At 42.3% G+C, this 27393-nt stretch overlaps 2 protein-coding genes across 2 annotated transcripts in view; both read left to right on the top strand.

Annotated features, from left to right (window-relative positions):
- The window catches only part of LOC125725260 (uncharacterized), a 202679-nt gene that overhangs the window by 171518 nt on the left and 3768 nt on the right, over nt 1–27393 (top strand). Inside the window, exons 9-14 of the mRNA XM_049002029.1 lie at nt 15435–15591; nt 19353–19464; nt 20081–20276; nt 20970–21122; nt 21335–21506; nt 24318–24418. Coding sequence (XP_048857986.1) covers nt 15435–15591; nt 19353–19464; nt 20081–20276; nt 20970–21122; nt 21335–21506; nt 24318–24418 — 891 coding nt within the window. The remainder of the gene's footprint in view (nt 1–15434; nt 15592–19352; nt 19465–20080; nt 20277–20969; nt 21123–21334; nt 21507–24317; nt 24419–27393) is intronic.
- LOC125725266 (interferon-induced protein 44-like) lies at nt 922–8032 on the top strand. Its single transcript, XM_049002033.1, has 5 exons — nt 922–1101; nt 6583–6735; nt 7152–7317; nt 7805–7905; nt 8018–8032. The coding sequence occupies exons 1-5, from the start codon at nt 922–924 to the stop codon at nt 8030–8032; spliced, it is 615 nt and encodes a 204-aa protein (XP_048857990.1).

Raw genomic sequence — 27393 nt, 5'->3', positions numbered from 1 at the left:
ATCTGTAAATGTGTATTCAGAACATTTGTGTGTGTAATGAGATTTGTAAATGTGCAAAAAAAAATCTCTAAATGTTTAATGAGATTTACAAGTTACATTATTCTGGGAAAAACAGTTCTGTTTTTCCAAAATAAGGACATAAGAACCCTGTTTATATAAGTTAAATTTTCGGTTTTTCTCTGAAATACTGAGATAACCATCCTGTTTTTCTGAGTAATATTTTCTGTTTTGAAACCGATCACTTGAAACAGTACGGCATACTTCATGGATATAAACTGATGCATCGAAAAAGCATTCAGGATTATGATTCCGCATGCCATAAAAAGTTTGGACCTATATTCTAATACAAACATCTCTGAAGATGATTCCGGCACCAGAGTTGCGTTTGATGAAGATCCAGTAGGCCTATTTGCAGGAATTTTCTTGAGTCACAACAAAGCCGGCCTGAATGCATACTATTTCAACTGATCCAGGACAAACACTCCATGGTTTAAATAAATAATCAAGCAGGTATTATTCATTATGGCTTATTAGTGTTACCCTACAAATTCCAGAAATGTTGTATAAAAACAACATCATACTCAAAATTGTGTGTTAGTACTACATTATATGACGGCTGTGATTATCTTCAGCACTCGGCTGCATGACCGAATCACAGCGATGATATATTGGAGTACAACCACATTCCTTCTCATATGTTATTGCTTAATGGTTTTTAGATACACCTGTAAAGCAGAGTGATACATCTGATTTGAAATGTCCAAGTGCGGTTATACTCTAACAGCACTCATAAAAAACATTTTGTCCAATCAGATTTCTTCGTCGGAACTAACTGTTGTATATTAGATATAGGACTATTTGTGTTTCTTATAAATTTTGACTAATTCCCATTTCCATTCCTATAGCACAAGAAACAACCTCATGAAATACATACAGGATTACAAGCCCCTTATCGATTCAGTGCCTCAGGCTCGGATTCTTCTTATTGGTCAAATTACAGCTGGAAAATCGAGCTTCTTCAACTCCATCAACTCTATCTTCCGTGGCAACATAACAAGCCAAGCTGATGTAGGATTTATAGGAGAAAGCCTGACCGTGAAGGTAATGTGATTATGCGAGTCTTCATTTCACATGAAAGACTAGCTTATACTGTACAACTGTCCACCATTCTGGTTCAGTGTTTGTGCCACATCTGCTATGTTTAGTTGCAGTTTGTTACTCGTTGCTCTTTGTTGTCCTCATTTAGGACAGTACTGAATCCCTTGTATGAAATTTAGTTTGAGCCCTTGTATGAAATTTAGTTTGAGCCCATTGTCACAAAACTTTTACCCGGAGACATAAGTCAGAAGTGATGGGAAATTATTTCTTTTTGCGAAAGGGAAGCAGAGTGATACACAAGGGATGATCACAGACAGCTTCAATTAAAAAGGAGGTGCAATGTTCTAATTTATACATTGGGACAAGCTATATATAAATGGTGTACTCTCATAAATATTCCAGTCATTGCACTTTTCTTTGCTAAGTTCAATTCCTTGTGTTGTACACCAGGGCAAAAGACTTGGGGAGCAGGTGGGGAGGGGCAAAGAAAGGGTGGTTGAGTAATAGAAATGGAACTGGCAAACAGGATCACAGGGGAAGAAACAGGGAGGTGTGGATATGGACAACAGGCAAACAACGTTAATGATGGAATTGGGGACCACAAGACTGGGAAGCACTTAAATACTGAGTTAATGAGGGCCCAGACAAGAGGCAGTTAGTAAAGGTTAATAGGAGAGCATGAACGAGAGGTGAGACAAACAAGCACCATCCATCCATCCATCCATCCATTTTCCAAACCACTTATCCTACTGGGTCACGAAGGTCCGGAGCCTATCCCGGAAGCAATGGGCACGAGGCAGGGAACAACCCAGGATGTGGGACCAGCCCATCGCAGGGCACACTCACACACCATTCACTCTTACACATGCACACCTATGGGCAATTTAGCAACTCCAATTAGCCTCAGCATGTTTTTGGACTGTGGGGGGAAACCGGCGTACCCGGAGGAAACCCCACGACGACACGGGGAGAACATGCAAACTCCACACACATGTGACCCAGGCGGAGACTCGAACCTGGGTCCCAGAGGTGTGAGGCGACAGTGCTAACCACTGCACCACCATGCCGGCCCTCAAACAAGCACCAAACATGGCTTTTTAGAACCACGTCAGGGAGGAAACAAGAGGAACAGGCAGCATGGTGGGCAGGACATGACACCTTTACCTTATTTTTTATTGTTTTCAATACCATGGGTAATTGTAAATATGTCTAAAAACAAGACACTTACAGCCACTTGAATTTTCCCCTGTTTCCATGAGGGAGCCTTGGCTGGTCCTTGGCTGGACAAAGGCTATCCCGGAAGCAATGGGCACAAAGAAGGGAACAACCCAGTATGGGGGGCCAGTCCATCACAGGGCACACATGCACACCTATGGGCAATTTAGCAAGTCCAATTAGCCTCAGCATATTTTTGGACTGTGGCGGGAAACCAGAGTACCTGGAGGAAACCCCACGATGACATGGGGAGAACATGCAAACTCCGCACACGTGACCCATGCAGAGACTTGAACGCGGGTCCCAGAGGTGTGAGGTAACAGTGCTAACCGCTGCACCACCATGCCACCATGCCACCAACTTCACTACAAAAAATGAAAATCTAAGCAAGTATAATTTTCTTATATTTAAACAAAATTCCAATTTCATTAATAAACTGACTATATATAATATAATAAATGGCCTGTGAAATTTAAGAAATTGTTGCTCTTGTGAGGCATAGATGGCCTAAAACTAGCAAAAATGTGTTTTTAGTCAGTTGATTGATGAAATTAGGATTTTGTATTTTTTTGGAGATGAGGCGGACCCAAGATGTGTGCAGTATAATAATTACAGACTTAAACAAAGTAATAAGATTGATATTGTTCAGTAATGAGGAACAGTGTGGTATATGAAAATTAAACAGATTTTAAGATTGTTTGGCACATGATGAAATACTTCATCTGCAAGGAGGCCAAGCCAGATACAAAGCAGCAGCGTGTCCAAGCAAGAGTTATGTTGGGAGAGGAGAGTGACCCAAGATGTGTGTAACAGACTAATTACAGGCCTAAACAAAGTAATACGGTTGATTGTGGAGAATAAAGGTGGACAGAGTGGAAAATGAAAAATAAAAAACATATGGTTCTGTACTGTGCTTGAATAAAACAGACACATTCCTTAGTGTGTTATGTCTGGCTAACAGTCTGAAAGGCTGCTGATGGCTGCATATTCACGGGGTGGGGGTGGAGGGCAGTCACAATGACGTGTGAATATATCATTATCTTCTCTGCTTGGCCACAATGAAAAGAGATATGTTTGCAGGGGTCAAGGTGAGGTTGTTTTCTTAACCTAAGAACACTGAACCAATGGTCAAGCAGAGTGGTGGTAGTATCATGCTGTTTTGCTGACACTACTGTACATCACTACATTGTACAAAGAGGATGGAATGATGAAGTAGCACTGGATAGATAGATTGGGAATTGGGAAAAGAGGAATTTAAAAGAAACATAGTGTAATAAGTATTTACTGTAACCCTTTGGAGTCTGAGGCCTCTCACCCACTTTCAAAGTAGTCTGACATGCCTTGACATTTTGCAGTTTTTCTGAATTCCTCTCCTTAAACAGTTTTTCTTAGTTGTTTACACACAATTACTTGTACTTAAGACACAATGACTACAACATGTAACTGATGCACCAACCTCCTGAACCAATTCTGCTAAACTACAAGCACAATTCCTGCTTTACACTCAAATTGCAGTTTTAAAACATACTTTTTTCAAAACACTACACACAATTCTCTGCATTTGGCACAATTTTCATGAAGAAAATCTCTTGTTTTCACAAGGAACACACTGTCATTGAAAATTGCAGTTGCCCTACTTTGCATACTAACTCATCACATGGGTAAACACCTGTCACACATAATTGAAATTTAGAAATCAGAGCTTTATGAAAGGCCAACAGGTGAGCTTTTCTGTTTTGGAACAATGGATGCCAACGTTGGAAAAAGAGGCAGAGCCAGAGGAGTGAGAGTAAGAGAAGGAGGACAGGGAGGACGAGGAAGGCCATGGAACGTAATCTTTGATGAGATCAAAGCCACTTTGGTTGCCCATGTGGTCAACCATGGTCTAACAATGAGGGAGGCTGGGCAAAGAGAGTTGAAGTCTCTGGCCAGCCTAGTGGGAACATCACAATGTGTGCAGTAATTATAATGTGTGAAGTAATTGGCCCCTACAACACTGCCCATCTGATCACATTCCTGGAAATCCTACACAACACACTCATTCCACCAGATCAGATAGATGGCCCAGAGCAGCTCAGGTATGTTGTCATTTGGGACAACATAAGTTTCCACCGGGCTGCTCCATATTCTCCATTCCTCAATCCTATTCAGGATTTTTTTTCTACATGGAGATGGAAAGTATATGACTGAAATCCACACACGTATACCCCTTCTCCAAGCTATGGAAGATGCATGTGGAGATATGGCAGTTGATGGTTTTCATGGCTGGATTCGCCATGCTAGGCGATGTTTCTGCTGCTGCTTGGCCAGGGCAAACATTGCTTGTGATGTGGATGAGGTGCTGTGGCCAGACCGAAACAGAAGAGAGGATGCAGCAGAGTTGTTTTTTTTGTTTGTTTTACTGTATTCAGTAAATTCTTGGAATTTAAATTCAAAAAAAGACTTACAGTCTTACAGTCACATAAAGTCATTATGATGAATGGAGAAGAAGTTGTCATAGTGTTTTACATTAAGCACATCAGTAATCAACTGGTTCTTATAAATGTCTATTCATATGATGGTTTGTGTGTGTCATTTGAAAACAAAATACCATTTTGAGAAGAAATTACATTGTTATGAATGTAAAGTTTCATTTTGAAAGAGAATTGAAGGGTTTTGCCCATTGTGTGTGTGTTTTTTTATATGTGTGTAGAGTTCTGACAATATGGGGCATGCTTTCAGGAAATGTGTGCAAACAATTGGGAAAAACTAATCAAATCACTAAGCACAATGCCAAAATTCAAGCTCACAAAAAAATTAAAACACTACCAGTCAAAACTGTTGTTGGATTGTAAATTAGATACCGCAAGACTATAGTAAAAAAAAAAAGTATGGTCGATTACCCAAAATATTTGTATACTGTACAGTTATAACTGATAACTAGTTTTTTACAATCGCTATGACAGTTTTTGCAATACATTTAACAAGTTCCCTAAACTCTTAACGCACCAACACACCTAAAACACACAATTGGTAAAACGGTTAACTTCATGCTCAAAATCGCACGTTGTAAACTAAACCTCAAAACTAATTTTCAAAATACAATAATAAACTACCACAGTACACTATGTCTAGCAAAACACTGCAAACATGTTTTAAAATCAAATAATTATTGAAAACACTAACACATGTTCTCTTCCACCAGAACTTTTAGTCAATCATTACATACTGACAAAAAAACACTATCATCAGCTGCATTATTTTATGTGTCAGGTCTGCCCTTATATTTGAAGCCTTTCTACATTTTTGTTTTGTTGGGTTTAGTAAATGCATGCATTTTGTTTCCTTTGCTGCAGAAATTCAATACAAAAAAATTAATGACCATCTCAGAGTAGCTTTATAAAATGTACAGTTTATGTAAAAGAAATACAGACACAGAACTGCTGCAGTACAGACTTTTATTTGCATTCTAACTCCTCTCCCTCTACCTTGCCCCACTCCTCTCAATTGTCCTGGTACTCGTCTTCCTCTCCCTTGTGCAGGCTTTCTTTCTTTCTTTCTTTCTTTCTTTCTTTCTTTCTTTCTTTCTTTCTTTCTTTCTTTCTGTTGCTCTATATTGTTCCTTTTCCATACAAGATCAGCCCAAAGAGTCCTCTTTTAGAACATATGATCATGTGATTGGAAAAACCTCAACACCTGATTGTGGTTCCTAGATGGGAATCAGCTGTGATTTATATATTTCCATAACTGCAATAAGCTGTTTCTAATTGGCAATGGAATAAAATACAGGGAATATATTTGTGTTTCAATTCACAATATGAACAGCTGTTCACTTTGACTTTAGCCTATATAAATTATGTTTAGAACATGATGTTATCTGTTCTGACATACAGTGTGAAAGCATTTGTAGATTTGACTGTAAAATTACATTGTTTTGGTCTTGGTTGAGCTTGTGTGTAAAAGAAGTTCAAGCATTTTAAATTGGTGTTAACTATGCATTTTGTATGATAGCAACAATAAATGTGTTAATTGTATAGCCTACAATGACGGATGTTGTGCTAACTGTGTTAAGAGTTTAGAAAACTTGTTAAATGTATTGCAAAAACTGTCATAGCGATTGTAAAAAACTGTAGTAGATTATCTGCATTTGGTGTTTTTCTTAAGCAAATCTGAGTGGGCTACCTGAGCTGAAGACCTCCACATCAGTGCCCCCATGTTATTTGAGCTTGAGATGCCTGCTGAAGTGTATTAGCACCAAGAAGATGAATGACATCATGTGTCTTCTTCCAGTATCGCACTTACGAGGTGAGGGCGGGCCGAGGCGGACAGCCTCTGGGATTCCTACTGTGTGACACCATGGGACTGGAAGCAAGGGAGGATGGAGGGGTGAAAATTGAAGATATTGAGAGGATCCTGAATGGCTACATACCGGACGATTACCAGGTAAGAGCTGTGTATCTAACCAGGCCTCAAAAACAACTGCCATATGAATACAGGAAACTAAATCTCAAAAAAGCAAACGAAGGGGTGAACATTGAAGATATTGAGAGCATCCTGAAGGGCTGCATTAAAAAAAAGGTACTGGGTAAGAGCTGTGTATCTAAGCAGGCCTCAGTAACAACTGCCATATGAATGCATGCATGTCTGATCCCATTAATGGCTTATAACAGTCACATGTTTACAGATACTGGTCGTCTTCTCCCTACATTCTCTTATGACAAAATTAAATCTTATCCATTGATTTGTTCTGACATAAATAAGGTATTACACAGATGTCATATGAGATACACAACATTTTGCTTCAGTTTCTCAGTCAGTGCATGTCTGTATGTGTCATTAACAACGTTTTGTCTGTTTAGTTGAACCCTGCATCACCATGGCAACCTCGTGATGGTCAGACAGAGTTACAACTTAAGGACAGGATCCACTGTGTGGTGTATGTGATAGACAGCTCAACATTAGGAATCATGGCTACAGAAATGAAGAAGAAAGTTGAGGAAATCCGAAAGAAAACTAGTTTTCAAGGTTAGTGAGTGGGGAGGAATGTGGCATCTGTTATTAAGTGTGTGTTGTTGGGCAGGGGTACATGAATAACACAGAATAATCACACAGGAACCTGACAAAGTAAAAACAAGAGCAGCTTTCTGGAACGGAAAATGGCAAACCATGTTTTCCGGGGCTTTGGCAGAAACAGTATTCATGCTGTAACTGAAGGAGCTCCTGGATGCTCCTCCACACAGAGCCGCTCCATCTGTGAGAAGCTGGAGGGCTTTCTGTCACATAGGGCCCACTTTTAAAGGGTTGGGACTGAAGGTTAGGGTATGAACATGAGCTGAGCTGAACACATGTGGATTGAGGAAGAGCAGAGTGATGCTGGCAGGTGCTTCTGAGTAAGACAGACATCAGTGTGCTGATTGCTATGAGTTTGCTTAAGAAACTGTCACCTGATGATGGCTTATTCCATACAACATATAATATGTCACTAATGAGAAATTTCTGTTGCTGTTTTTAGGAGTCCCTCTAATGGTGCTACTGACCCACGTGGACAGAGCGTGCCCACATGTGGAAAAGGACTTGAAAAAGGTGTATCACAGCTGCTACATAAAGGATATGGTGAGTTTCAGGGTCTAACACTGGAATCAGTACTAAAAGCTTGCAGCAGACACACACACAGTAAACAAGTGAGAGATAGCAGTTCATCTGGGTGAATGTTTGTGGGCTGTAGGAGGAAACAGAGTGAACAAGCAAACGTCATACATGCAACCAGCGGCAGGGATGGAGCCCACAGCCCTGGGGGGTCTGAACCTTTGGTTTATTATATTCCAATGGCTCACAAACCTTTATCTCAATTTTATTTTCTAAAACATATTTTCAGGCAGCAAAATGACCCTGTGGGTAGCACTGTGGCCTCACGCCTCCATAAACCAAGATGCTGGCCTGGGTGTCTCCTTCCTCAGGTCCTCTGTTTCCTGGGATTGGGGGTTATGGATGGATGGATGACAATTTGTGTCCAATATTTAGATTTACATTTACTGCATTTGCCCGATGCCCTTAGCCAGAGCGACTTGCATAAGTGGGTAGAAGTCTTATCAGTGATTACATTCTGATACTGATTCAGTGGAAGTCGGTTATGAATACTATCACACTAAAAAACTCTATCGGCAAGTAGTACAGTTTTTTGACATTTAATTGCCCTCAGGAGCTTTAGAACTTTAGTTATACAGTGGTACCTATGGAAGTAAATTAATGACAAAAGTCGTTGATGAAAAAAAACACGTTGAATTACACTTATCAAATAAAAAAGCATTGCATTATTGATGCTTTGAATTTTTGGGGACTGTAATTTAAAATGTGTATACATTTAAACATTGAACATTTCAACTGCAAACATTCCAATTGTAATTTCATTACTTAAATATTCAGTAGAAAAATATTCGGCTTCCAGAATTCAGTTCCAAAACATACGTATTTTAAAGTGCATGTTTATAATTCAACCACATGAATTCAGTTAATTTAATTTCGCCTCAAAATAAATTTGAAAAGAAGAAATTCAGTTGAAAATATTCCATGTGTTTTATTCGCATCTTTATTATTCAAGCAGTAATGTTCAGTCGTCTTATTTGTGCTTTACAATATTCAGTCCCGTTGTTTTCGCTGTTTCAAATACGCTGCCAGAATTCCAGTGGTTTAAAATACGGTCCGAAATTCAACCCTCTACATCCGGGACTAGCAGGATGGCTAATAGACTGCAGATAGAGTTCGTCTAACTGCTGTACAAAATGGAGCAAGCGGGAAATACAAGTACTGATTGACTTGGCAGCAGATTTTCGTTGATTGTGTTATTTATGTTTCTTGTCGTTTACTAGTCAATCCGATAACTTATATATCTTATATATATATATATATATATGCACCCCCAAGTAATAAGTTTTTATGTATGTAATTCGCTAGCTGCACTAATTATCACCAAACTTATCTTGCTAACGTAAGATGCCTGCGGGCACCTACAAGGTCCGCTAGCTTGCAAGCTGGCCAGCTAGGTAGTTGGGATGGGATAGTACTCGACTTGGAGACTGACAGATCCACGATGTCGGCGAAGACACCAGAAGGGACCTTAATAGCACTTTTTGAAAGTATGATATGCCTAGTTAACTAAGGAAAATACGGTGGAGATGAAACGGCATCCGACTGGGCTGGGCCGTGAAATATCGCGTCGTGTTTATTAACATTCATACCGTCATCAGTGTATAGTTGTCAGGATTCGTGGGTGCGGACTGGTAGGCAGGCAGGGAAGATCGAAATAGGTAGCCGAAAGTCGGGGAAAACTGGGGCTTAAGGGGAAGACAGCTACGGGGAGACCAGGACATCGGAACGCTGTCCTGATTCAGTAGAAGTCGGTTATGAATACTATCACACTAAAAAACTCTATCGGCAAGTAGTTCAGTTTTTTGACATTTAATTGCCCTCAGGAGCTTTAGAACTTTAGTTATACAGTGGTACCTTGGAACACAAACTTACTTCATTGCAGAAGGCTGGTTGACTTAGGATTTAGTTGAGTTCCAAGTCAAATTTCCCCATAAGAAATGATGTAAATGAATTTAATACGTTGCAGAAGCCCCATGTTTACCTATTAAAACCATCAACCTAGCGAACTAATGATACAATCATTCAACAACTGATGAACTCATACAGACGTGAAAAACCACACATACAAAAGCAATAACCATGAAATAAATGACAATTTATGGCCTTATCATTTTGTTGAAACAACATTGGCGAGAGACTTCGCAGTTGTATTCCTTCCACATACATACTTATATATTTTGAAAATGCATGAACAGAATGCATTTCATTATTATATATATATGGCTGTGTGATATGACAATATATATCAGATGGTGAAACAAAAACGTCTGTCATTTCATGTTACGCCATATTGTTTATTTCATTGTGGCACGAAATGCACTGTTTATGGTGGCATTTATTCATTATTCGGATGACAGTTTGCTTTAAATAAGTTGTTACACGCCACCGCATGGGATGTGGCACTTATATGGAAGTTTTTATGGGACTTTATTATTTGTAACCCACAGAAGACAACTGACAGATATGTATATTTGTGGGTCACGTTCTGCCTATTTGTAGATCGTTACATTTGTGGCTTCCATCCTGTTTATCTGTGGATTTCTGTACAGTTCGTACCACTAAATTGCCCCTAAGAGGTCAGGGTGGGAAAACATTTCCTAAGTAATTTTGCATTCTCTCACAATACTTCAGTGTTTCCACACAATAGATTTGTGATCCCACTGCACTTGCCCGCTTGTGATTTGCTGTACTGTAATACAGACATGTTGTCACGCGAATTGCCGGACGGAAGATCGCTCAGGCAGCGCGAGCGATCAGGAACAGGCAGGCAGGCAGAAAACGGGTCAAACAGGGGTTTATTCAGGACAGGCACGGACATCCACTAAGACCAGTAACATCACAATGACAGACACGGAAACAGGGGAGACCAGGGCTTAAATACACCAAAGCTGGGCAACATAATCGGACAGGGCTGGAAACAATCGGGGAAGCACACGTGGGTAATCAGGGGGCGTGGCACACATGAGGAGCGGACGGGTCAGGTGTCACACATGTCCTGTGTGCTTTAAGCATTAAACTACAGTTATTATTAGTAGCGGAAAAGTATTGTGAGGGAACGCAAAACTATTGAGAGGAAACACAAAACAATTAAAAAATATATTTTCTCACCCTTAGGGACTCCATATACTGCAGATAATCTATAGAAAAAAAATACATAAATACATCACTACAGTATTAACAAATATATAGTTTTATTTATGATGTATGAAATTCAAATCATTGGGACTCAAACAAAAATAGCTCTTCGCAATTTTCTTTTAAACCGTAATCATAGGCTAATTGATTAAACATTAGTATTGATTAATTTCCATGACAATATTGTATATACAGTAATACTTATTTTGTCACCCTGGTCTATTTCATTGCACATAAGGAAAGTCACAGAGAATAATAACCAAAGGGTGAAGAATTTGATTTTGTTATGGTGTTTGTGGTTAGCCCCTCCTTGAGCCGACACCTTATCGTGGTGGAGGGGTTTGCGTGTTACAATGATCCCAGGAGCTATGTTGTCTGGGGCTTTATGCCCCTGGTAGGGTCACCCAAGGCAAACAGGTCCTGGGTGAGGAACCAGACGAAGTACGGCTCAAAAACCCCTTTATGATGAGAAAAATCTTGGATTCACGGTTTCCCTTGCCCGGACGCGGGTCACCGGGGCCCCCCCCTGGAGCCAGGCCTGGGGGTGGGGCTCGATGGCGAGCGCCTGGCGGCCAGGCCTACACCCATGGGGCCTGGTCGGGCGCAGCCCGAACAAGGCACGTGGGTCCCCCCTCCAATGGGCTCACCACCCATGGGAGGGGCCATAGGGGTCGGGTGCGAGGTGATCTGGGCGGCGGCCAAAGGCGGGGACCTTGGCGGTCCGATCCTCGGCTGCAGAAGCTAGCTCTAGGGACATGGAATGTCACCTCTCTGATGGGGAAAGAGCCTGAGCTGGTGCACGAGGTTGTGAAGTTCCGGCTAGATATAGTCGGACTCACCTCGACGCACGGCTTGGGCTCTGGAACCAGTCTCCTTGAGGGGGGTTGGACCCTTTTCCACTCTGGAGTTGCCCGCGGGGAGAGGCGCTGAGCGGGCGTGGGCATACTTATCGCCCCCAGGCTGGGCGCCTGTACGTTGGGGTTTACCGCAGTGGACGAGAGGGTAGCCTCCCTCCGCCTTCGGGTGGGGGGACGGGTCCTGACTGTTGTTTGCGCTTATGCGCCAAACAGCAGTTCGGAATACCCACCCTTTTTGGAGTCCTTGGAAGGGGTGTTGGAGAGCGCTCCTCCTGGGGACTCCTTTGTTCTGCTGGGGGACTTCAATGCTCACGTGGGCAGCGACAGTGAGACCTGGAGGGGCGTGATTGGGAGGAACGGCCCCCCCGATCTGAACCCGAGCGGTGTTTTGTTATTGGACTTCTGTGCTCGTCACGGACTGTCCATAATGAACACCATGTTCAAGCATAAGGGTGTCCATATGTGCACTTGGCACCAGGACACCCTAGGCCGCAGTTCGATGATCGACTTTGTAGTCGTGTCGTCGGACTTGCGGCCGCATGTTTTGGACACTCGGGTGAAGAGAGGGGCGGAGCTGTCAACCGATCACTACCTGGTGGTGGGTTGGCTCCGCTGGTGGGGGAGGAAGCCGGCCAGGCCTGGCAGGCCCAAGCGTATAGTGAGGGTCTGCTGGGAACATCTGGCGGAATCCCCTGTCAGGGAGAGTTTCAACTCCTACCTCCGGCAGAACTTCTCCCATATCCCGGGGGAGGCGGGGGACATTGAGTCCGAATGGGCCATGTTCCGTGCCTCCATTGTGGAGGCGGCTGACCGGAGCTGCGGCCGCAAGGTGGTCGGTGCCTGTCGCGGCGGTAATCCCCGAACCCGCTGGTGGACACCGGTGGTAAGGGATGCCGTCAAGCTGAAGAAGGAGTCTTATCGGGCCTTTCTGGCCTGTGGGACTCCAGACGCAGCTGACGGCTACCGGCAGGCCAAGCGGAATGCGGCTTTGGCGGTCGCTGAGGCAAAAACTCGGGTGTGGGAGGAGTTTGGTGAGGCCATGGAGAACGACTTCCGGACGGCTTCGAAGAGATTCTGGTCCACCATCCGGCGGCTCCGGGCAGGAAAGCGGTGCAGCATCGACACTATTTATGGTGGGGATGGTGCGCTGCTGACCTCAGCTCGGGACGTTTTGGGTCGGTGGAGGGAGTACTTCGAAGACCTCCTCAATCCCACCGACACGCCTTCCGATATGGAAGCAGAGTGTGGGGACTTGGGGGTGGACTCGCCTATCTCGGGGGTGGAGGTCGCTGAGGTGGTCAAAAAGCTCCTCGGTGGCTGGGCCCCGGGGGTGGACGAGATTCGCCCAGAGTTCCTCAAGGCTCTGGATGCTGCGGGGCTGTCCTGGTTGACACGCATCTGCAGCATCGCGTGGACATCGGGGGCAGTACCTCTGGACTGGCAGACCGGGGTGGTGGTCCCCCTCTTTAAGAAGGGGGACCGGAGGGTGTGCTCCAACTACAGGGGGATCACACTCCTCAGCCTCCCTGGTAAGGTCTATTCGGGGGTCCTGGAAAGGAGGGTCCGCCGGATTGTCGAACCTCGGATTCAGGAGGAGCAGTGTGGTTTTCGCCCTGGCCGTGGAACAGTGGACCAGCTCTATACTCTCAGCAGGGTTCTGGAGGGTTCATGGGAGTTTGCCCGACCAGTCTACATGTGTTTTGTGGACTTGGAAAAGGCATTCGACCGTGTCCCTCGTGGGGTCCTGTGGGGAGTGCTCCGGGAGTATGGGGTACCGGGCTCCCTTTTAAGGGCGGTTCGGTCCCTGTATGACCGGTGCCAGAGTTTGGTCCGCATGGGCGGCAATAAGTCAGACTCGTTTCCGGTGAGGGTTGGACTCCGTCAGGGCTGCCCTTTGTCACCGATTCTGTTCATAGTTTTTATGGACAGAATTTCTAGGCGCAGCCAGGGCGTTGAGGGCGTCCGGTTCGGTGACCTCAGGATTAGGTCTCTGCTTTTTGCGGATGATGTGGTTCTGTTGGCCTCATCGAGCCGTGACCTTCAGCTCTCACTGGAGCAGTTCGCAGCCGAGTGCGAAGCGGCTGGGATGAGAATCAGCACCTCCAAATCCGAGACCATGGTTCTCAGCCGGAAAAGGGTAGAGTGCTCTCTCCGGGTTGGGGATGGGGTCCTCCCCCAAGTGGAGGAGTTTAAGTATCTCGGGATCTTGTTCACGAGTGGGGGAACGATGGAGCGGGAGATCGACAGGCGGATCGGTGCGGCGTCAGCAGTCATGCGGGCGCTGCATCGGTCTGTCATGGTGAAGAGAGAGCTGAGCCAAAAGGCGAAGCTCTCGATTTACCAGTCGATCTACGTTCCTACCCTCACCTATGGTCATGAGCTTTGGGTAGTGACCGAAAGAACGAGATCGCGGGTACAAGCGGCCGAAATGAGTTTCCTCCGCAGGGTGGCTGGGCTCTCCCTTAGAGATAGGGTGAGGAGCTCAGTCATTCAGGAGGGACTCAGAGTAGAGCCGCTGCTCCTCCGCATCGAGAGGAGCCAGATGAGGTGGCTCGGGCATCTGATCAGGATGCCTCCGGGACGCCTCCCTGGGGAGGTATTCCGGGCATGTCCCACTGGGAGGAGGCCCCGGGGAAGACCCAGGACACGCTGGAGAGACTATGTCTCTCGGCTGGCCTGGGAACGCCTCGGGGTCCCCCCAGAGGAGCTAGACGAAGTGGCCGGGGAGAGGGAAGTCTGGGTCTCCCTGCTGAGGCTGCTGCCCCCGCGACCCGACTCCGGATTAAGCGGGAGATGATGGATGGATGGATGGATGGATGTTTGTGGTTAGAAGTTAATGGTGCTTTTATTTTGAAAGATCACTTTGTTGACATCAAGACACATTGCAAAATGCCGTCTGTATGTGAAGTTATATATCTGTCTTTAGAGGTAAAAATATAACGTCTGTAGCTGTAAGATAATTCCGTCTCTACGCAAAAAATTTAAGATGTTTTGGCCCTAAAGGGCTTCCACAAGAGGGTGCAGCGAGCGCGTAGATAGGATGGGTTTTCTGCTCACGAGCGCATACACGCGTGCCTCATATTTTGAGAGTAATAATTTAATACTGAGTGAGCAAGCGAGGATTGTGTAGAGTCAAGCGTATAGTGAAGATGATATTTCTGCTGGCGAGTGCATATGCAAGCGTGGTTTTTATGTGCGTGAGTTTTGAGACTAATTAAACGCCATAGACCCCTTCAAGGTCCAAATTTGTACAGTTGAACGCTTCTCGACCCATTGAAGTTCTAGTAGGAAAGGGTGAGTTCCAAGACATTGCATTGAAAAAAAATACACGTTTGATATCAGAGTTATTCGAGTTCCGAGGTTCTACTGTGCATTCACATTCAGCAGCATCTGCTAAAGGCAGATTTATACCATTTCAGTTGTAACTTATTACAACCCTGTTTGACACAAGTCTTGTGATACAGCAGCTGGAAAATATACATGAATGTATGTGTCTATCTGCAGATCTACAGAGCTAGCGAGTGTCTTGGCATCCTACCATCAAATGTGATTCCAGTGAAGAATTACCATGATGAGAGTGAGCTGAATAATACCTGTGACATCCTGCTCCTCAAGGCCATGAAGCAGATGCTGGACTTTGCTGACAATTACTTTGACAACTGTGAGGAAAACACAGAATTGATCATACTGAGAGGTTTTGCCGTTGCCTCAATCTGTCCATGTTCCTGTGTTTTACGCCACAGGTTAGGTCCCTATAAACCTGCATTAGGCTGTTTTGGGATCTTTCCTGACACACAAACCTTTACATAACCTGAATTTATAATTGTCTTTTAACATGAGGATGAATAATGCTTAAATATAATCTGATATACAGCCCTGGAAAAAAATTGAGACCACAGCAAAATTTTGTGTGTCACTCATTTCTCAATTTATGGGTACGTGCCTGTGTAAAATATACATATTTTTTTACAAACTCCAGCCTGGTTCTTCTCTGTTTCTCATTAATGAAAAGCTTCTTCCTTGCTTTATGGGACTTCAGTCCTGCTTCTAGGAGCCTGATATGATCCTAACCCTAGCAGTGCACTTCACACCTACACTTAATGTTTTTCCCATACCTTTTTAAGGTCACTTGAGGTCATCCTCCGATTTATGAGGCACTGCCGGATTAATTGACGGCCATCTTTGGCGTTAGAAAGTAGCTTCTACTTTTTGACTGTCTAGTTTTTGGTTATTGCCTCCTACTTCACCTTATTCTTGTTTACTGCTGTCTTACAAACTTTGAGCCTGGAAGTAGCCTGGCTCGTAGTATAGCCTTCTGCAGTAGAAGCAGGAATAAATCAGGATTTAAAAATGCAGATTAAAAAATATAGAATGGTCTCTTAATTTTTTACAGAGCTGTATAATTTCACATTCAAGTACACATTTAACCCTGCACTAGATTAGATGCTATGCTAATAAAATGACCTGCTCATTCCAGCATTGGTCACTGTCTGTCTCAGTCTTAAAAAATATGCTGGTCAAATTCAATTGTATTTATCACAGATGAGGAGTTTATTTAATATGCTACATCTAGGGGATACCTAGATATTATGCGACATCTGACAAAATGTTACCTTGGGCTCCTCATTAGCGTTCATTTGGTAAGAAAAAAGGGAGTCTTGACATTTCATCCCCTTAAGATGATAACTAAAAAACTATTTGCTGGGTGTTGTTCAAATTTTGGGCGCCAACTGGCACTGATTAAATTTTGACACAGATCACCCCAAATTTGAAGCAATTCAGCTTAGTGGCAGCAAAACGAAGGGTGACAGCAGACTACATTTGATTTTATGGATCTTTTTCAAACAGCATAATGAAAGCAAAAAAAAAAACAGTAGTAGTAGTTGGAATTTGATCCCAGTAGTGCGATAACTGAAACAGTAATTCCCTTTTAAAACTTTGCAGACATATTGTAAGGTGGAAGATCTGAACCTGATCAAATTTTGAGACAAACTGCTCCAAAAATTAAGGCAGTGGTACTTAGTGACAACAAAGAGATGGGTGAGATGATTGTGAACAGGATCACACAGGATCATTTAATCTTTGATGCATTTGATTACCATTGTACAAAATATTTTTTTGAACAAACAATATGTAAGGAATAATTGACTCCGGACCGTTGAATTATTAAAAAATAATGCACACCCGAGGTGTGCACTCCGCTTCGCGTCGTGGCCGTTACACCTCGGGTGTGCATTATTTTTTAATAATTCAACGGTCCGGAGTCAATTATTCCGCTTATACTACGGTTGCCACACCTCAAGACATCGATCAGATGATATATTTCAAGGGATTCGTCTGGTTTTTCTACTTAAATCGCTATTGTGAGTAGGATTATTTCTTCCGCATCTCATCCAACGACTCTTTTGCTAGTTCCAAAACGTCATTTTAAAGCTGGCAATGGAGGCTTCAGTCGTTGATAGCAGACTAATGCAGTTAATACTGAAGTTATTAGAAAGAGAGCGAGAGAGACAGAGACACAGAGAAAGAGAAACAGAGAGAGAGAGCTTGTATGAATTAGGCTACCTCTGTGTGTCCCTCAACAGTGTTCTGAAGCACCATCTCTAAACTGTAAGTCTACTTTAAGATGCAGCGCTGTTATTACCTCGCTAGTGAGAAATGTCATGTGTAGCCTTTAAGTTGCTATACTAGGCTAACTGATAAAATCGTCAGGGCAGCGCTGACCAAACGTTTTTGTGTGAGTGTGCAACAGTAGTGTGCGAGTGCAAGGACGTGTGATTGCACTAATGAGACAGAAAAGCTTGTGCATGTATATTTATTCATTTAATTATTTATTCGTTCGTTGCATTTTTCTATTTATTGCAATATTATTACAGTTAACTATGCAAAGTGATATGGAACTGTAATGCGGTCAAGAGAGCTGCCTGGAACTACGTTCGCCGTGCGTTTATCTGTAAATAATTGCACACCTGAGAACGTTCGTCAGCCAATCAGATTCAAGCATTCAACGGTCCCGTAGTATAAGTAATGATACACAATATACTGGTTAACAAATCAGTATTGGCTAGTATTTGTTAAAAATCAAGAAATCAGCATTAGTCCAATATCAGTCCGTTGAAGTTTAAACTGTATCAGTTTTCAAAGTTAGACACAACACTTGAAATACATAAAATGAAATGATTGGATTGAATGACCAGACATTATATGTAGTGGAGAACAAATTATTTATTCAGGCCCTGCAAAAGGGAGCACTTGGTTTGGTGCAGTGAATACCCTGCTACTGCAAATGCAGCAGAATCTGTGTCATGTTAATATCAGATTTTATAGGAGTATGAATTTTCCATGATATTGAGAAGAGAGTGGCAGAATTGTTCTCCTGTAAAGCATAATGATATTGATCGACATTGCGATTCAAAAACCATTCATCGTGCAGCACTACTCATATAGTATGAAAATGTTACAAATCACTTATTGCATTAGGCAGACAAATTTAATCAATATTAAACAATGAACAATAGGGATGGGTACCGATCAGTATGTACCGGTACTGAAGTGTAGATTTCGTTGCCTTATGTTGGTGTCACTTAAATGCCTGAACTGTTTATTGAAATATTTGCCCACTTTTGCTCAGACAGCAGAAGCATCACTGCACCTCAAATTTAATGACGCATCTGGCATTGCATGGATACACTTAAAAGCAAATGGATGCATCGTGTTGTGTAAATTTGTTAAATGTTCTGTATTTATATATATTTATATATTTAAGTTAATTTATTGTTCAATCTGACATTCAAATTTCCGTTCACAATAAAAAAGGCCATTATTTATTGTTGTGGATTGCTTTAGGCACTGTTTAGTCACCAGCATCTTTATTTCTCCACCTTATTATTTATGCATTTATTTTGGAGTTTGCACTGGGGAGGGGGGGCACTGCCGGTAATTCCTGCCCAGGTCGCCACATGAGTGAGGACCAGCCCTGAATGTACCAAGTATAATAGGTATTAGTACAAATTCGGTGCTTGAAGTGGGCTGTTCAGAGAGAGGCTGTACCAGCACCTCTTTGTCTCTCTTTTCAGAGAACCGGCAACATTTCTACCATGTTTGATTTGCTAGTAACAGTAAAAGATAACAAGGGGAGGACCGGCACCCGATTTTCCCTACTTCAAGCACTGTAAAAATCCATGTAAGAAACATTTTACTCCAAAGCCAGCTGTAGCATAAGGCATATTGAAAATGTATAAAGTATATTGTTAAAAAGGTTCATGCAAAAGGGTAATGGGTCAGTGTGTGGCTCAGTCGGTTAGGGCTCTGTGTCTGTAGTCAGCAGGTTGCTGGTTCAGATCCTGTGAACAAGGCCCTTAACCCCAGTTTCTTCAGGGACCGGTGGACCGATAATGAAAACACAATGCTTTCCTTGAACAGGTCAGAAAGTTGGTGTTGGGAAAATGGGAAGTGGGAGCAGTACCCCAGTGACAGAGGAGAACAAACCAGAGCTCCTTGGTAAAGCTTGGAGGGATGTTGTGTGGGACCACAGGTATGAAGCCCGTTTTTATCCAACATAATCAACTTGTTTTGTTAATTTTTTACTAGCATCACATAATTTTATGGATATATGTTTAAAATATGAATAAGTTCTATAACCTTCCCCTCCCACACAAACACACATATAAACACTGGGCAGTGTGCAGCCCTGCAGGTTAGCTCACCAGCTGGTAACTGCATTTATCACCTACACTGCATTTATATATCTCTGCTGGGTATCTTTTGCCTCATATTTAATCTGTCTGCTTATGCCCTAATTGTTAATGGTCTATTGTAATGGGCTCCTCCAATTGTAACAAGCTGTGCCAAAGCAAGTTTTATTTTATGTTGCAATAAAGATTCTGAAGATTCTGATTTTATGTTCCGCAGAGTGATGTCACCATTGGGCCCTTGAACAAGACCCTTGCATAGCTTTGGTTAGCATCTGTAAATAAACAATAAATAAACACTTTCTAATAAGCATGTATGACACTTCATTAAGAGGTTTCAGTTGCAGATGACTAATGAGATGTAAAGGAAGCTATAGTAATATGCTATTATGGGATCGTTTATATTCCTTATGAATTCTGGCTAATCCCTATTTCCAATTCCAATGTCTGTTCTTTTAGCACACAAACTGATCTCATGCAATACCTGCAAGATTACAAGCCCACTATTGATTCAGTGCCTCAGGCTCGGATTCTTCTAACTGGTCAGATTAAAGCTGGAAAATCAAGCTTCTTCAACTCCATCAACTCTATCTTCCGTGGCAACATTACAAGCCAAGCTGGAGTAGGAGAAATGAAAACCAGCCTGACCTTGAAGGTAATGTGATTGTCTAACTTCATTTCCTGGTATAACATTCGTGTATCCAGATGTCTTTATATGATGTTCTTGCTTGAGAGGAAGGACAATATTCTGTTATTTTTAGCTTCACTCTGTTTCAGTTGCTGTTTGTTATTCTCATTGTGATTTAGGAAGGGATTGACTCTATGGCAGGATATTTAGTTTGAACCTATGGAAAACCCACATAACACAGCAAGAACATGCAACCTCCACATACACAGAGCCAGAGGCATGATTTGAGCTTCCAGCTCTAGAAGTATGAAGTTGCAGCACCATCCACTGAGCCACTGTCCCGCCCTCATCATGTTCTTATTGCCATTACCTACAGGACATGTGGTGCTGAAATGTATTTTCCGTGATATGAAATCACATCGTACCGGTTGAGCACATAATGTGATTCTTAATGGTTATTAAATCCAGCCCACCAATCAAGTGATTGGTCTCCCTGAAAAATAAAAAACTAATCAGCAGTGTCACCAAGCTTAGTGAATCTCCCCACACCCCCATTTTAATGCTGGTTGTTAAGTCCATTATCCTTGTATTGTTTAAATAAAGTGGGTCGCCTGAGCTGAAGACCTCCTCACCAGTGGCCACCAAGTTACATCATTTTGAGATGCCTGCTGAACTGGATAAGCAGGTAGAAGGTGAATGACATCATGTGTCTTGTTCCAGTATCGCACTTACCAGGTGAAAGCGGGCCGAGGCGGACAGCCTCTGGGATTCCTACTGTGTGACACCATGGGACTGGAAGCAAGGGAGGATGGAGGGGTGAGAACTGAAGATATTGAGAGCATCCTGAAGGGCCACGTTCCAGACAAGTACCAGGTAAGAACTGTGTATCTAACCACACCTCAAAAACTACTGCTATATGAATACAGGAAATTAAATCTCATTCACTGATTGTTTTTGGCATAAATAATGTACTGTTGTTACATAAGTGTCATATGAAAGGTCTCGCATTGCTTTTCGCTTTAGTTTCTTATGATCTCAGAGTCAATGCATGTCTGTATGTCATTCACACCTTTTTGTTTGTTTAGTTCAACCCTGTGCGGCCAATGAAAGCTGATAACTGTCAGGCATGGAGCACATTGGCTCTTAAGGACAGGATCCACTGTGTGGTGTATGTGATAGACGCCTCCACAATTGCAGTTGTGGACCAAGAAATGAAGAATAAAATTAATGAAATCAGAAAGAGAACTAACTCAGCAGGTCAGTGAGTGTGGAGAACAGGGAGGGAGGTGGCATCTATGACGGAGTGTGTGTCAGTGGGGGAGGGGGTGGATCTGGGGGTCACAATTCACAAGCAACTATTTATATACATGTTGTAATATGCTTTAACACCTGCTTTTCCTGAGCCATGAATAATACTGAACAATCATACGGGAAAGTAGAAATGTAAGTTCACCCCTGAGAACTAATGACTTTAGTAATACAACAACAACAAATTTATTTTTATATAGCGCATTATCACAACATTACATTGTCTCAAAGCGCTTTACAGTATCCTCACCCAAAGCCCCCAGTGAGTAAGCCATAGGCGACAGTGGCAAGGAAAAACTCCCTAGAAGGAAGAAACATTGAGAGGGACCAGACTCAAAGGGGGAGCCCATCCTCCAGGGGCCGGCAGGGATAGTCAAATAGAGAGAGGAGAGCAAGGAAGATGACAAGCCAATGCCGAAGCCGAGTCTTCTTCCAATTGCCAGGCAACCAGATGTAAGGCAGCGGGTCATACATGGAATATCAGAACGGCGAGCTGGATGCAGGGACATCACTGGTGGTGGCGACGTCACATGTGGCCGGGTGTGCTGGATATCTTGATAGATTGAGGTCTCCAGGCATCACCCCCCAGGAGGAGTGGGGGAAATAAAATGTACAATTAGGCATAGTAGAGGAGGCTATTGGCAGTGCTAAAAGCTAGGTGAGTACAATATGAAGTGCAATCTGCAAGCTCCGGCAGATATGGCTATGGCAGCATCAGTAGGAGGGAGAGGCAAGTGGGAATGCCGGCATGGGGAGTCCCTGAAATGTCAGCACTCCAGTTCCACAAGAGATTGCAAAGCTAGAGTGACAGCACTGACAATCCAGTTCATCCAAAGCCAATGGCACCGATCCCCACCCAGCTCTACACCTCACACTACAGGTCTGACTGGGAGTGAAGAGTTAGCTAGGGCTAGAACTAGTGGCCCTATACGCTAAACTAAACAGGTGTGTTTTTAGTCTGGACTTGAATATTGAGAGTGAACCTGAAACCCGCACATCCGGTGGAAGACCATTCCACAGCTGAGGAGCTTTGTAGGAGAAAGCTCTGCAGCCTGCCGTAGCTCTTTCTACCCTAGGCACTAACAGATATCCCATGGCTTGAGAGCGAAGCAAGCGTGGAGGGTTGTATGTGGTCAGCAGTTCACTAAGGTATTCTGGTGCAAGGCCATTTATCCATCCATCCATTTTCCAAACCGCTTATCCTACTGGGTCACGGGTGGTCCAGAGCCTATCCCGGAAGCAATGGGCACGAGGCTGGGAACAACCCAGGATGGGGGGCCAGCCCATCGCAGGGCACACTCATACACCAGTCACTCGCACACGCACACCTAAGGGCAATTTAGCAACTCCAATTAGCCTCAGCATGTTTTTGGACTGTGGGGGGAAACCGGAGTACCCAGAGGAAACCCCACGACGACATGGGGAGAACATGCAAACTCCACACACATGTGACCCAGGCGGAGATTCGAACCCGGGTCCCAGAGGCGTGAGGCAACAGTGCTAACCACTGCACCACCATGCTGCCCCGCAAGGCCATTTAGTGCTTTATAAGTTAATAGCAGTATTTTATAGTCAATTCGAGACTTAACTGGCAGCCAATGAAGAGAGGATAAGACCGGTGTAATATGATCAAATTTTTTAGTGTTTGTTAGAACTCTGGCTGCAGCATTCTGTACCATCTGAAGTTTATGCAAGGATCCAGACGGGCAACCTGATAGGAGGGCATTACAGTAATCCAGTCTGGAACTTACGAAGGCATGTATTAGTTTTTCTGCATCATTAAGTGAGAGCATCTTACGAAGCTTGGCTATGTTCCGTAGATGATAAAATGCAGTTCTAGTAATACTTCTTATGTGAGCATCAAAGCATAGATCTGAATCGACAAGAACGCCAAGATTTCTAACTACCATGTTAGGTTGTGTAGGAAGGTTACCAACGTTGAGGTGGTGGAACTTATTTCTAGCAGCTTTGGGACCAATTACCAGAACTTCTGTTTTTTCTGTGTTTAACATAAGGAATTTTTTTGCCATCCAGCACTGGATATCTAATAGACAGTCTTCTAACCGAGATAGCAGTGATATATCATCAGGGTTAACAGATATGTACAACTGTGTATCATCTGCATAACAATGAAACCCAATACCATGATTTCTAATAATGTTACCAAGAGGTAGCATGTATAGGGTAAACAGTAGCGGGCCCAGGACTGATCCCTGTGGGACACCATATTCAACTTTAGTGGCCTTGGATGATTCATTGTTCACATGGGCATACTGATAGCGATCAGACAAATATGAGCGGAACCAAGAAAGTGCTGTCCCTGTAATGCCAACTACACCTTCTAACCGGTCCAAGAGGATATTATGGTCCACAGTATCGAACGCTGCAGTTAAATCTAGCAATACCAACAGAGATACACAGCCACGGTCAGAAGCCAAATGTAAATCATTCATTACTTTGACTAGAGCAGTTTCTGTGCTATGGTTTGGTCTAAAGCCAGACTGATATAATTCATTAGTTTTTTGTAGGAAAGAGGACAACTGACGAACTATAACCTTTTCCATGATCTTTGAAATGAAAGGAAGATTTGAGATAGGTCTATAGTTTCCTAAAACACTGGGTAATGTATTTGGATATTCAGTATGAACACAGATAAGTTCAGTTTACGGGACTGGAACATGGCAAGCTGAATGTTTTCCATGCCTTTGGCATAGAACATGTAATATGTAACTAGTGAGACGTTTCTGTTGCTGTTTATAGACGTACCTCTATTGGTGCTACTGACCAAGGTGGACAGAGCGTGCCCACATGTGGCAAAGGACCTGAAGAAGGTGTATCACAGCTGCTACATAAAGGATATGGTAAGTTTCAGGGTCTAACACTGGAATCAGTACTAAAAGCTTGCAGCAGACACACACACAGTAAACAAGTGAGAGATAGCAGTTCATCTGGGTGAATGTTTGTGGGCTGTAGGAGGAAACAGAGTGAACAAGCAAACATCACTCATGCAACCAGCGGCAGGGATCGAGCCCACAACCCTGGGGGGTCTGAACCTTCGGTTTATTATATTCCAGTGGCTCACAAAACTTTATCTCAATTTTATTTTCTAAAACATATTTTCAGGCAGCAAAATGACCCTGTGGGCAGCACTGTGGCCTCACGCCTCCATAAACCAGGATGCTGGCCTGGGTGTCTCCTTCCTCAGGTCCTCTGTTTCCTGGGATTGGGGGTTATGGATGGATGGATGACAAATTTGTGTCCAAAATTTTGATTTACATTTACTGCATTTGGCAGATGCCCTTAGCCAGAACGACTTACATAAGTGGGTAGAAGTCTTATCAGTGATTACATTCTGATACTGATTCAGTAGAAGTCGGTTATGAATACTATCACACTAAAAAACTCTATCGGCAAGTAGTACAGTTTTTTGACATTTAATTTCCCTCAGGAGCTTTAGAACTTTAGTTATTCAGTGGTACCTTGGAACACAAACTTACTTCATTGCAGAAGGCTAGTCGACTTAGGATTTAGTTGAGTTCCAAGTCAAATTTCCCCATAAGAAATGATGTAAATGAATTTAATACGTTGCAGAAGCCCCATGTTTACCTATTAAAACCATCAACCTAGCGAACTAATGATACAATCATTCAACAACTGATGAACTCATACAGACGTGAAAAACCACACATACAAAAGCAATAACCATGAAATAAATGACAATTTATGGCCTTATCATTTTGTTGAAACAACATTGGCGAGAGACTTCGCAGTTGTATTCCTTCCACATACATACTTACATATTTTGAAAATGCATAAACAGAATGCATTTCATTATTATATATATGGCTGTGTGATATGACAATATATATCAGATGGTGAAACAAAAACGTCTGTCATTTCATGTTACGCCATATTGTTTATTTCATTGTGGCACGAAATGCACTGTTTATGGTGGCATTTATTCATTATTTGGATGACAGTTTGCTTTAAATAAGTTGTTACACGCCACCGCATGGGATGTGGCACTTTTATGGAAGTTTTTATGGGACTTTATCATTTGTAACCCACAGAAGACAACTGACAGATATGTACCGTGAGCCACAAATATCCACACATTTGTATTTTTTAAGTTTGTGTTGTTTAAAATCATATCCAGAAAGATACAGAGCGATTTGTACACATGAAATGTGTTTTGCACATTTGTGCTTCACGTCCTGCCTATTTTTACACCGTTACATTTCTGGCTTCCATCCTGTTCATCTGTGGATTTCTGTGTAAATTGCCCCTAAGAGGTCAGGGTGGGAAAATATTTCCTAAGTAATTTTCTGTTCTCTCACAATACTTTAGTGTTGCCACACAATAGATTTGTGATCCCACTGCACTTGCCCACTTGTGATTTGCTGTAATGTAATACAGACATGTCCTGTGTGCTTTAAGCATTAAACTATGGGGGACAATGTACACCATGCAACTTTAATATTATGTTTATATACATATTTATTATTATAATCATCATCATTATTGTTATTATTATTATTATTTATGACAATAATAATGATGATGATGATGATGATAATAATTGCACTGTGCCCAATGACCGCCAGTTGCTGTAAACAGTAAAGTACATTTAACTAGACATTTCTGTATTATTTTGGTTCATACTGTACTTATTAATCTATTGATTCTATGTTTTGTTCTTTAAATGGACATAGTAAAGTTATTATTAGTAGTGGAAAAGTATTGTGAGGGAACACAAAACAATTAAAAAATATATTTTCTCACCCTGACATCTAAGGGACTCCATATACTGCAGATGATCTGCAGAAAAAAATCACACATACATCACTATCAAGAAATATGTGGTTTTATTTATGATGTATGAAATCAAAATCATTGGGACGCAAAGGAAAATGGCTCTTCGCAATTTTCTTTTAAACCATAATCATAGGCTAATTGATTAAACATAAGTATTGATTTATTTCCATGACAATATTGTATATACAGTAATACTTATTTTGTCACCCTGGTCTATTTAATTGCACATAAGAGAAGCCACAGAGAATAATAACCAAAGGGTGAAGAATTTGATTTTGTTATGGTGTTTGTGGTTAGAAGTTAACGGTGCTTTTATTTTGAAAGATCAGTTTGTTGGCAACAAGACACGTTGCAAAATGCCATCTGTATGTGAAGTTATATATCTGTCTTTAGAGATAAAAATATAACGTCTGTAGCCGTGAGATAATTCCGTCTCTATGCGAAAAGTTTAAGACGTTTTGGCCCTAAAGGGTTTCCACAAGAGGGTCCAGCGAGCGCGTAGACAGGATGGGTTTTCTGCTCACGAGCGCATACACGCGTGCCTCACATTTTGAGAGTAATAATTTAATACTGATTGAGCAAGCGAGTATTGTGTAGAGTCAAGTGCATAGTGAGGATGATATTTAATGTAATACAGACATGTCCTGTGTGCTTTAAGCATTAAACTACAGTTATTATTATTATTATACAGTTATTATTAGTAGCGGAAAATATTGTGAGGGAACGCAAAACTATTGAGAGGAAACACAAAACAATAAAAAAATATATTTTCTCACCCTGACATCTAAGGGACTCCATATACTGCAGATGATCTATAGAAAAAAATCACAAATACATCACTATCAACAAATATGTGGTTTTATTTATGATGTATGAAATCAAAATTATTGGCTCTTCGCAATTTTCTTTTAAACTGTAATCATAGGCTAATTGATTAAACATAAGTATTGATTTATTTCCATGACAATATTGTATATATAGTGATACTTATTTTGTCACCCTGGTCTATTTCATTGCACAT

Source organism: Brienomyrus brachyistius, unplaced genomic scaffold (genome assembly GCF_023856365.1).
Source record: "Brienomyrus brachyistius isolate T26 unplaced genomic scaffold, BBRACH_0.4 scaffold63, whole genome shotgun sequence".
In the NCBI taxonomy this organism is placed as follows: Eukaryota; Metazoa; Chordata; class Actinopteri; order Osteoglossiformes; family Mormyridae; genus Brienomyrus; species Brienomyrus brachyistius.
Note: the sequence above shows the minus strand (reverse complement) of the source record. Positions and strands in the feature narration are given on the sequence as shown.

Bases quoted from the DNA above. Each gene is read 5' to 3' on its own strand.
- LOC125725266 (XM_049002033.1), top strand. From the start codon at position 922: ATGAAATACATACAGGATTACAAGCCCCTTATCGATTCAGTGCCTCAG. The intron at 6,736-7,151 runs GTAAGAGCTGTG...TTGTCTGTTTAG, and splicing joins ACATACCGGACGATTACCAG to TTGAACCCTGCATCACCATG. The intron at 7,318-7,804 runs GTTAGTGAGTGG...TGCTGTTTTTAG, and splicing joins AAAGAAAACTAGTTTTCAAG to GAGTCCCTCTAATGGTGCTA.